Source organism: Dendropsophus ebraccatus, chromosome 7 (genome assembly GCF_027789765.1).
Source record: "Dendropsophus ebraccatus isolate aDenEbr1 chromosome 7, aDenEbr1.pat, whole genome shotgun sequence".
In the NCBI taxonomy this organism is placed as follows: domain Eukaryota; kingdom Metazoa; phylum Chordata; class Amphibia; order Anura; family Hylidae; genus Dendropsophus; species Dendropsophus ebraccatus.
This window is the reverse complement of record NC_091460.1, coordinates 71,136,440-71,149,324: the sequence shown is the minus strand read 5'-3', so window position 1 is coordinate 71,149,324 and position 12,885 is coordinate 71,136,440. Positions and strand designations below refer to the sequence as shown.

Genomic DNA, 12,885 nt, shown 5'->3' with positions numbered 1-12,885 from the left:
CAAATAACAGAGTGTTTATCGAATGGATCATAGGATCAGTACAAGACGCAGTGTTTGCTCTAATTGTTTATGGCTTAATTTATTGTCACAAATTATTACTTTTGCTTTTTTTGGATTATTGGAATGATGGGAAAGTATTCATTTTATTTATAACGTTTTATGGTGAATAATTATGTGGTATTCCATAGTGGTGGTATAATTTATTAATTCTAGGACAGACTAGTACAGGAGAGAGGGCTGGCAGTACACAAAGGATGAAGATATTACTCAAAGTACTCTTGCTAATGGTTACCTTACACATTAGTAATAAGTTGGCTGAACCTGCTGGGACCAACCTCCTGACTGATGATGACAACAACGTTGAAGTCATCACCAGAGGAAAGAAGGATCTGCATATTGGATTGTAACTGCCTGACCCTATTGTTCTTGGAGATAAGCCACTGCCAGAGAAGTCTGGTAGAAGCGTACCCCTCTTCTCCCCACTGAGAGTGCACAATTATTCGTCTGAGCTAAATGTTCAAGTGTATGGAGGAATTGAAAGTGATATTGAGGGTATATGGCCTCCTTTTGGAGCATTAGCTAGGTATAGAAGGTGAAATTCCCCACAAGATGCTTTCCTGTTACCTTCAAAGGGTACCAGTCATGATGTTTCCTCACCCGACCGGCGTGCAGGGGCTCCTGCCACCAGAAGTTTTGTTGATTATGGATATGACTACCCTGGGTTGGTTCCGTGCATGAGCCGCTGTCCACTTGACTACTTAGTGAAGAGTAAACAGAAAGTAACGTGAATAAATGAGAATTTACCTGGAACTTTTCCTACAAAATTATATATAAATGTGCTAAGCTCTTCCTGCTGCTCTATAACATGCTGTCAGCTGTTGGGACTGAATTTATAACGTGATGGGTTCCCTTTAAGAGTAAAAGAGTTATCTTGTAGGAAATCAAATGCCTGCGTAATGAGGGGCATTGGACTCGTATCCCTTCTGTAATATATATGGTGACTGGGAACAAGCTTGAGTAGTTGCTTTAGTGTTTTACCATTAAGACCCTGAAGGTTGTTTGGCAGGTTCTGTTTGCTTGTGTTGAGTAAGAAGGCCTCTGGACTAATGCATGGTATGTGAGGAATGGAGGAGATAGTGCACATCCAGGATTCCAGAGTGATAAGGCTCATGAGGTGTAGGGCAGTAAAACCTTCACTTATTAAAGGGCAGGAGATGGTTGTAAACTACATATGTTGAAGTTCCTCTCCTGAATTCCCACTAATTCTACCTTCTAATTGCCTTTCAGCGTCATTGCTCACACCCCAGTGAATCCAGAGGCATTAATAGCCATCATTAATTATTATTATTGTGATGCTCTTATAATTTATGTCCAACGCCACACATCATGTGAAACTACTGGAGGATAAAAAGTACACGTTACAAGATACTATTAACATTCTTTCATCTTACAAGGGACCTGAAAGGTACTCTATTATCAAGCAGGCAGAAAGAAAAATGATGCCTCTAGGGTGCACCATGATATGTTGTGCTATCATAAAGGACTGAACGGGCCAATAAACCATGTTTCCTTGTATTTCATGGGGGTCTTACAGTGCAATGCATCCTCTCCATTCTGCAATGAATACAGCTGATTATAAAATATTAAGGTAGATTCCAGTGCTTGTGTCTAGAATAGCTCATCAATATTTCAGCTATTGTGCTAAGAGCAAAACCTGTGTAAGCCCTTTTCCACGCTTCTCCAGTCAGGCTGAAATCTACTACAATGGGCTAGAAAGTGAGAGTCTGTGATCACAAAGGTTATGGCGCACATGGCTATCCTGTAGAGGATTACAACTCCGGAGTATCAAGTGCTTACCAGACACAATTGTGAATATTCTAAGTTTGTAATGCTGTGTGAGGCTGGGTTCACACTACGTATATTTCAGTCAATATTGTGGTCCTCATATTGCAACCAAAACCAGGAGTGGATAAAAAACACAGAAAGGCTCTGTCCACACAATGTTGAAATTGAGTGGATGGCCGCCATATAACAGTAAATAACGGCCATTATTTCAATATAACAGCAAATATTTGCCATTAAATGGCGGCCATCCACTCAATTTCAACATTGTGTGATCAGATCCTTTCTTTGTTTTCAATCCACTCCTGGTTTTGGTTGCAATATGAGGACCACAATACTGACTGAAATATACGTAGTGTGAACCCAGCCTGAATGTGTGAAACATCTATTAGCCTACTGTTGCTACCTTCAACACAGCCTGTAAAGCCAACACAGCCTTTTTTTTACTAAATATTTTAAATTGTTCCTATAGACTGCTAACAAAAAGCTAGGGATAATTAGCTTGCAAGTGAAAATTATGGAAAATGTAAACTGTTCACACAACGGTAATATTATTTAATAAAAGAAGGGCATTTAATTAGAAACATGTAATGGTGATTTCTTCATTTAAAAAAAAAAAAAAGCCAACAGTAGATGGGTATACCCCAACAAAAAATGTCAATGTCTCAATAACTTGTCATGTACCCTTGAGCATCAATTACAACTTGACAACAACGTCTCATGCTGTTCACAAGTCAATTTTATTGTCTGCTGAGGCATGGCATCCCACTCCTCTTGTACAGTGGCCCTCAGGTCATTGAAGTTCTGGGCTACAAAGTTATGAGATTCTACATTGCAACTCAGAGCTGATCCTATAGGTTTTCTATGGGATTAAGGTCTGGAGAAAGTGCGGGCCACTCCATTTTAGGTTCCCCAGTCTTCAACAGCCATTCTCCAATGATGCGATCTTGTTGAGCTGGAGCATTGTCATCCATGAAGATGAAGTTATACCCACCTCTGTTGTTTGCTTTTGTTTCAGTAACTTGTTTGACATGAGGAAATCACCACTGCATTTTTCTACTTAAATGCCCTACCTTCAATTTCACGGTAGTGTGAACTTTTTTTCAATAAAACAAAAATGATTTACTGACCAACATGGGTCATATAGAGGAAACCCCTAACAAACAGTGTGTAATTTCCTTGGTGTGCTGTTATCCTAGTGTGCCAATGGGACAGCCAACTTCAGTTTAGTGCTATACAAGGTTTCTCTCTTTTTTACTTTTTTACTGGTTGTAAAACCACCACTCTTGACATTGGAACATGGCTATGACCTCTCATTGATTCAATATTTTAACAAAATTTAGCATAATGTAAAAATAAAAAAATAAACAGAAAACTACAAGTTGTGTTGTACTTGTTGTCAGACTTAACTACTGCCGTCTACAGTTGACAGTTCAATTTCTAGAAGCGTCAGGGGTGTACAAGAATCTCCGGGAATATTGGTAGGTTGTGAGTTAATATATATTTTGTCGTCTTATAGAGCAGTCGGGTTAGTATGACATCTTATAGAATTTATGTTCCCGTCTTCATTGTATAGGCATATAAAGAAACAATTGGGTTCTCAGTCTTATATACCTTGAACATGCTAGATGTTTATTACAAGGCTTATCTCAATGTGCTACCAACTACCTCTTGATTTCTTTACTCTGATGACACATAACTTTTCACTTACAATATTGTGAGTTACTTTGTAATGGAAGTTAGTACATGATAACAAACAGATGGACATTACCCATCATGGGACTTTGCCTTCACTCTTCAATAAGAATGTGTCCAGTTTTCTTCACTCTTGAGGCTTTCTTGCAGAAGGTGTTGGTAACTACTACTCATGTTTACTTATCTTATGACGTCCAGAATGCAATAGAGTAGGACATGGGCCAAGAGGTTGTGATAAATTGGGCATTTCCAATCAGCATTTTCCCAGTAAACTGGTACCTTATTTATCCTAGTAATTTATACTTGGACATGTGGATGATTTCTTGGTATTGGAAGCTCTTGCTCTGTCCACCCTATATGAGGTTCATAGGTCAGCTGATTGAATGTTGTGTAGTGACCTCTGTACCTTGAGTGTGTGCCAGAAATTCCATTGCCTGAGTAAAGGTGCCTCCTGAAATTAGTTGTATCATAGGCAGCTTTAATGACTTGCTAATGTAACACCCCGCCTGAATTATTCATAGAACCCAGGATATTGTACTGCTTACACTTGGCTGTGTTTAAAACAGTGTGGATATATGCAAAAAAATAATAATAATAATACAGTAAGCCCTCTCGGGCAGGGTCCTCTTTCCTAATGTACCAGTCTGCCATTTACCTTTATGAAATGTTTTTTTGATTTTGTAATGTTTGTGTTTGTTAACCCTTATAGCACTCTGGAATCAAGGGTATAATAATAATAATAATAATAATAATTCTGTTAGGTTCACACTGTGTTTTTTCATCCTTTTAAAAAAAACAAAAAAAAACAGATGCATTTGTGTTCATCCATTTTGATCCGTTTTTTTCCTTTTGACTTCCATTATAGAAAAGGATGAAAACACATCTGTTTTTTCGTTAACATACACAAAAATGTGGTCAACCACATTTTTGTGTACATTGAAAAATGGATGCATTTGGATTAGTTTTTTTTTTTTTTTTGTGGAAGTCAATGGAAAAACAGATCAAAATGGATGAACACAAATGCATCTGAATGCCTTAGACATACACATGGTGTCCCCATAGAGCTACATGTGTTTGTACATTGTAGATTCAAATTTCCTTACGTCATTTCATTGAGAATGGCTAAGCTTTAAAATCTGTGACTAGTCCTAAAGCTGCCATGTAGAGCCAAGCCTTGTGTTTTAATCACTAGATTCTATATATGTGTAGTGTAGTGAACTGGATTTAGAAAATTTCCATTCACACAAGTTGAGCAAAGAGAATCTGTCAGCAAGCCAAACTGCTTTCAAGTTTGATGAATTCTCATGCATTTACTGTGTTTATTTTTTTGTACTTTGTTTATTCTAAAACCTTTCCTAGAGACTGCCATATTGGTGGGATTGTCTGTATGGATAGTACAGCAGTGTGTGCACTTTATGGCAGGTGCAGCTTGTCCACTGTGTACACAAATTGGTGCACGTGCATAAATTATAATGTGATAGATGAATGACTGATTATCTGGATAAAGTGGCACCTGTTTATGGGTGGGATACATAAGGCAGCAAATAAACCTAGTTCTGCATGTGTAATGGAAGAAAAAGGGGCGTAAGAGTTTGAGCGACTGATGCTGCGTTTACACGTAACAATTATCATTCAAATTTTCGCATTAAACGATCGCATTTGAACAATAATCATACCGTGTAAACACAGCAAACGATTAAACGACGAGGGAGAAATCATTCATTTTGATCTTTCAACATGTTTTTAAATCGTTGTTCGTCTGCTGAAAATTTGCAGATCGCCTCGTGTAAACAGTCTTTCACCGATTTACCCTATGTAAAAGATGGGCTTAAGCAATCTTAAAAATGATCGCAATAACGATTTTTCTTACGAATTTTCAAATGATTTTTCTAACGATTTATTCATCTAAACGCTGATCGTTATAAAAACCAAATCGTTGCTTCAAAATTGTTAAATGATCGATTGGGCGAATTATCGCTCCGTGTAAACGTAGCATGAGAGAGGCTAATTTGTAATGATGGGATGACCAGGTCTTGTGGGATGTAGTATAGTATGCAGTGGTCAGTACAACAAATGTGGGCAAGGAAGGATAACCAGTAAATTATTAACAGGGTCATGGATCCCCTTAATGCACATGGGGAAGGAAGGCTGCTCCGATCCACCAGAAAATCTATTGTAGCATAAGTGCGTTCCTTCATAGTAATGCTACTCTGTAATGGCACTGGCTTTTGGCTGGATAATGCTACCACACTTGCCTTGACTGGTTGGAACATGACCATAGTTCATTGTGTTGACTTGGCCTCCAAATTCCCAGAAATCAATCCATTTGCATGTCTGTGGAATGTTCTGGAAATACAAGTCTGATCACTTAAAAGTCCACTTTGCAACTCAGGGCCAGAGACCACAGGACCCCTTCCTCAGAGACCATACCAGATTGGGTCGGAGCTGTTTTGATAGCAGAAGAAGGACCTCCACTGGTTGTAATGTTATAGCTGATAGAGATATACTGTATGTCAAGCTTATTGTTTTTACTTGACTTTCTGAACTAGACTGAGTAATGCAGTCAGTGCTGAAAATGTCAGCAACAAGTATTATCAGTATTTTAATTATGCTAAAGAAATGTCATGGTAATATGATACAGGAGACCTCATGGAATGCATCATAGCAACTAGTTCAATACCTTCAGAAGGAAGATATATGAGGGATTGTTAAGAGTGAGAAAGCGGTAAAGGATTTATGTCAGGCTGCTCTTCTTTCAAACAAATCTGTTTGCATTTTGTCATGGTTTCTATTCTTGCCTTATCAAGTGTCTAACAGAGAATGCATCATCTTTGTAATACAGGACATAGTTCTGAGGCACAATCAGTATAAAAAAATAAAAAAAAGGAAAATATTCCATGTGCCACAGGGCTGTTCTCTCTTTGCATACCTGTAGTTTTTCCTGTTGTAAATTGACATACATCTGACCTTGTCCCTGGTTACCGAGTTGCCTCAAAGACAATATTCTGAGCTGTGCAATGTGGAGAGATTGTAGACAATATGTTATGGCTAACTTAGGGTTATATAGACCAAACAGAATGGTTGTTGTATTAGTAAATATAGGTATACATGATCTAAATGAAGATACAGCAGACCGCCTACAATCAATGGGAGTTCAGGGCTTAGACATGCGGCAAAGAAACAACAACGGGGTGCTCATCCATCAGAAGTGCAGCAAAGGCAACAATAGCAATATTCTGTGAAAAAGAAGATATGGAGGCACTCACCGTATAAAATTCTTCTTTATTAGTAAATGTCCATTAAAACCAACGAACAGAGTGTGTAGCAGTCGACGGGGACGCCGTTCAGCAGCTGATAGTGATTCTTTAGACACCTCACGCATGCGCGCGGGAAACAGCTGTTACACTATCAGCTGCTGAACGGCGTCCCCGCCGACTGCTACACACTCTGTTCGTTGGTTTTAATGGACATTTACTAATAAAGAAGAATTTTATACGGTGAGTGCCTCCATATCTTCTTTTTCACAGAATAGGTATACATGATACAGGTGCATTTTTCTTTTTCTGGTCCCTATAGGCAATTGATTTTATTTGGTTAATACAAATGAATTGGTTTGTAGTCCTTAAAATCATGTAGTATAGCCCAGTTCACATTATGTTTCAGGTCTCTTCCACTGGTATATGGGTCAAAAATGTAATCTGACCCATAATCTGATTCAGTGCTTCCCAACTCCAGTCCTCTTGGCTAGAGATGAGCGAACCAGCCGGATTTCTGGTTCAAATCTCGGCGGCTGACTCCCGCTGTCTGTTCCCTCAGTGCAGCAGGTGGATACATCGTAAGGAACGCCTGGAAAACTGGGATACAGCCATTGGTTCATACGAACCAGAAATTCGGCTGGTTCGCTCATCTCTACTCATGGCCCACCAACAGGTCATGTTGTGAGGATTTCCTTAGTATTTTACAGGTGATATAATTATAGTCATCAGGTATTATCACATGTTCTTAGTATTGGATATCTTAAAAAAATCACCTGTTGGGGGGTCATCAGGACTGGAGTTGAGAAGCACTGCTGTAATAGACCAACCATAGTCTACTGGTGACTATATTTGGTTCGTTTTATACTTGTATATATTTTCCCTGTTGGACAGAAATGCATAGTCTACCACGCGTTTCCACCCACCAAAGAAAACATATATCTATGCATAGCAGTCCAAGCATAATCACTATTGAAGCCTATGGGTATGCCACAGTATATGTCAGAATTGGTTAGTATCCCAATGTTTACCAACAGTGGAGACTGAAAATGTGATTTGAATGGGCCCTACATTGTTGTTGGCTACATATGTATGAACCAGATGTTTCCTATAACGCATGGTAAGAAGCTGGGCACTGCGGAAAACAAAACTGTTTTCCTGTGTATTGTGTAGAAACATCAAAACAGAAATATATTATGGATATGTTTACAAAGTCTAATGGTTCCTCATCAGAAGTTCTACTGACTAGATTTATTGTATAATGTGTCAGAATTTAAAGAGACTCTTGCAGTAGGTTTATGCTGTCGTATCTAAGGGAAGCATAAACTAGTGAAAGAGAAGCTGAACAGAATGATGGATCACTTAAATTTTTCTGTGCAGCTGATTTGGAGATATCTTCATGAATTACATAAACAATAAGTAGTCCTCTCCATTATGTGTGTGAGCCCAGTAGTCCTCAATATTCATGAGAAGCAGAAAACTCCGCCCACTAGCTGCTGATTGGCAGTTATCTATCCATGTTGTGTATAGGCAGTCAATCAGCAGCTGGAGGGTGGGGGGAGGGCTGTGGCAAGAATCCTATTCTCCTGCATATTAGGAGAATGGTTGGACAGAATTATCAAAGCATTACACTGATCTGTTCATCATTTCTGTCACTAGTTTATGCTGCCCTCATTTAGGCTCAGCACTCGATTGCTTCCGGCTGCAGCAGCCGGAAGCAATCAATGTACCTATCTCATCGATCTATGCTGCATATTTATGCAGCATAGATCTGTATGAGAGATTTAAGAGTACTTATACTAGAAGTCCCCCATTGGGGCTTCTAGTATAAGTGTAAAAGTAAAAAATAAAGTGTTGTTATTAATAAAAAGCCCCCTCCCCTAATAAAAGTGTGAATCACCCCCCTTTTCCCATGTTATAAATAAAAATAAATAAACATGTTTGGTATCGCCGCGTGCATAATCACCCAAACTATTAATTAATCACATTCCTGAAGCGCCAATTTTTTTTTGCATTTTTGGGCGCATCAAATCCAGAAAAATTGGAATAAAAAGCGATCAAAAAGTCGCATATGCGCAATCAAGGTACCGATAGAAAGAATACATCATGGCGCAAAAAATGACACCTCACACAGCCCCATAGACCAAAGGATAAAAGCGCTATAAGCCTGGGAATGGAGCGATTTTAAGGAACATATTTATGTTAACAATGGTTTGAATTTTTTACAAGGCATCAGATACAATGAAAGTTATACATGTTACATATCATTGTAATCGTAACAACTTGAGGAACATATATAACAAGTCAGTTTTACCCCAGGGCGAACAGCGTAAAAACAAAAAAAAACCAAATAAAAGAAATGTGTTTTTTTTTCATCACACTTTTTTCTGGTTTCGCAGTGTACTTTATGAAAAAATTCAGCCTGTCATTGCAAAAATTTAAATTGGCCCGCTCCTCTAAGGGTTAAAAGCTCAAAACATTTATGCTGATAAATTTCCCAAACTTTCTCAGACTACCAAAATACTGTCTCACCACTAATGTAGAACAATATGACGATGTTCTGCACAATAATTGTCCCGTGTAATAGGGCTCTTAGTTTGGGTTTGTCCAAACCAGAATGCTTAGTATTTGAATTCGGGTGGTTGGAGAAGATGGATGCAGCAATAGGAAGTCCTGGAAAACATGGATACTATATGCTGTTTTCCAGGCTGCATCCATCTTCTCAAGCCACCTGAATTGAAATACGTAGTGTTCGGGTTTGCATGAACCTCTGGTTGTTACATACCCCACACACAAAGTGTGAGCCTAGAAGGCTGAGGATCTGGAGCAGCATCTTGATCTTGTCAGGTCTGTGCTAAAAACAAATCTGCACTGTGTTAATAACGTTTAGTGTTGCTTGTGAACTCATTATTTTTGGGATTCACGACAGATTTGACATGCATTCCATCAGCGGGCTTTCAGTATTCCAGGCACTCCTCAGCACAGAGAACTGCAGAAGGAATGAGCTTGTTTTCCTGACCTGACAGTTGCATTTTTCATGAAGATTTATTGTGCAAATTACATCTATTTGATTTTATGTACATGCCGGTGTTTTGTCAATAATTTTATGTGAAATTTAGAACTTTTTCGTATATCTTTGTGTCATATGTGAGTTTACTATAATACCAAAAAGTTACTTGGTCTACAATAAATACCACGGTAAAAATACACATTTAACCCTGTTTACAATGATTGTTTTACTTGGTGGTCTGTATGTGTTTAGTTATATGTGGGATACAGAATATTGGTCCTTGTCCCCAAAGATGCTCCAAACCTGTCCCAAGCGCCTATATTTAGCAGGCACATTTTTATAGAAAGCCAATTGCCGTGACTGTAGGACAGAGATGGGGAACCTGCGTCCCTCCAGCTGTTGCAAAACTACAATTCCTATCCCGCCTGGACAGCCAAAACTTTACTTTTGACTGTTTAGGCATGATAGGAATTGTATTTTTGCAGCAGCTCGAAGGCCAGAGGTTCCCTATCCCTGCTGGAGGAGATAAAGGAGAACATTGGGGAAATACGCACAAAAACATTTATGCTCAATGTCATTTTTTTTTTTTATAAATGTGTTTGTCATGCTAAATATAATCTTTTTTTTTTTTTTAACAGGTTAACAAAGCCGCTGTCATTTGCAGACTGTGTTGGCAATGAGCTGCCATGGGGATGGGAATCTGGCTATGATCCACAAATTGGTGTTTACTATATTAATCATATTAATCGTAAGTGACTCTACTTGTTTTATGTTATTGATACAGCTGGTGTGGTGTTTGTCTGTCTAGGTTTTCCATACAGTAGTACCTTGGTTTAAGAGCGATTTGCAAGAAGAGCTCACAGTTTTTCAAAATTGTAACTTGGTTTAAGAGCATTGCTTTAATTTAAGAGCTCCCTGTACTGGGTGGGAGGGGGAGTGGAGGAGGGGCATGGTCTGCATAGTGGGGTCTACAGAACTGTACCCTGACCCAGGAAGTCTCTTACCTTCCAAGTCATGGCAGATCTACTTCCTCCCTACTTCATGCTCCCTGCAGTCTCCGTCAATCCTTGTGTTTCCCATCCTCTCCATTCCCGCTATAATGTGCCTGCACTTACACTCAGCTATACACACTGCTGCTATAATATGCCTGCACTAACACTCAGCTATACACACTGCTCCTATAATAGCCTGCACTCACACTCCGCTATACACACTGCTGCTATAATATGCCTGCACTCATATTCAGCTATACACACTACTGCTATAATGTGCCTGCACTCACACTCAGCCATTCACACTGCTGTATAGACAAGTTTCTGTCACTGTCTTGCTGCACAGCTCTGTGATTCTCACATCCTGATTGGTCCATGCTGAACACACACCCCTTCCCCATTGCTGTCATATGACCACACAGTCCTCTGACAGCAGCCATACTTCTCTATTCTAGCCTGTTGTACTACACTGTTGCATTATGGGGCTCTGCAGCTCCATCCTGTATCTACAAACTGCTGCTGTATTTTCAGGTTTATGCCCTTACTATAATAAATGTGTGTGTGTATATATATATATATATATATATTATACTCCACATGCTGATTGCTATACTGTACAGTAACATATAATATGACATATTCATCTGTTTCCCATTGTTTGTTTCATTAGTTTTACATGTTATTCAGAATAATAAATCATTATTTTTGGGGTGTGGAACGAACTGTCTGCATTTCAGTGATTTCTTATGGAAAAATTTGCTTTGGTTTAAGAGTGGATTTGGATTACAAGCACAGTTCTGGAACAAATCTTGCTCGTAATCCAGGGCACCACTGTATTCACATCTACCATATAAAATGAAATTGACTTTAGTAGAATCTTAGGAGAGCTGAGCATTGTAGCTTCAATGTGCATGCTAAAGTGCAGCTGAAAGCAGCCTAATTCTATAAAACAGAGCGAAGAATAGGACAATAGATTTTTCTACAAGAATTACTCACTTTCCCTTGCTTTCCAATATACATAGAGCATTCTGTAATAAAAACTTGGTCACAGAGGGATCTGCTCCGCATCAGGGGTGGTCTTTTGGACTATCTTTTTGCGTTATAGTTGCGCTATATCAGTGTCAACTCAACCGTGCATTAAAATCCAGTCCACTACTGTATGAATACCTATATGATTGTGAAAAGCCATCAACTGTCAGGGAACAACAAATAATTGCTTGTGCGATAGGCTTAGCACTGGAGTTTTGACCTAATTAGAAACATTTTACAAGGTTTCTAGATGTCCAACGATAAGTTACTACATAAAGTTACTATATTTTATTATGGTTTCTTGTGCAAATCTGCAGTTACTAGATTTGTAATTTGTTTTGTTAATATAGTGCAGTAAGTATTATTTCTGCTCTTCAAGCTACAATTGTAATTTTCAGTTTTTACAGAGTTGGTGGGCAAAGCCTTACTCCTATGGTGTCTGCCAGATGCTTGATCATGGAAGGAAGCATTTATGTGATAAGTTTAATGGGAAAAAAAGTGTTGCATGCAACAGATAACTCCAACAGTCTCTGATGGGGCTGCAATTTCAAAAATCCATCTTTAATGCTTGGTCCATGCTCCCGGTAACTATGAATTGGGGCGGAGCTGCAGTGGTATGTAGTCATGCTGTCTCTGTCCACTTTCCTACCACATACGCTTGAATGGCAGCCTGAAAAAGGGGTACTCTGAAGTTTGTTTTATTTGCTAATGCATTGCTTTACTAAATTTATATTACTTTGCTCTGTTCTGGCATTGCTGAGCAGTGGTATGCAGGGTCCTATTCACCCTGTGTACTGTATATTCTTATACACATTACCTTCTAGCAATGTATTAAAAACAATTTTTGTCTCTGGAGTACTCCTTACATTTTCTAGAGCCCAGGCTGCCAATAAAGAGTGAGTAACTGGGAAGAGGGTGGAGGCAGTGTGATTACATGACTGAGCACTAAAGATTAGTTTTTTTTTTTTTGTTTTTTTTTTTGCCACCCTGCCGTAGACTGTAGGGCACAGCGTCGGCCAGGCGGACCAGTTAATTCTCCATCGGGGAGTGATTGGTTCCGTTT

The 12,885-nt window shown here is 39.0% G+C and overlaps 1 protein-coding gene across 1 annotated transcript in view; it reads left to right on the top strand.

The window, feature by feature from the left end:
• WWC2 (WW and C2 domain containing 2) overlaps positions 1–12,885 on the top strand; it is a 112,566-nt gene that overhangs the window by 24,845 nt on the left and 74,836 nt on the right. The window contains exon 2 of the mRNA XM_069977772.1: positions 10,440–10,549. Coding sequence (XP_069833873.1) covers positions 10,440–10,549 — 110 coding nt within the window. The remainder of the gene's footprint in view (positions 1–10,439; positions 10,550–12,885) is intronic.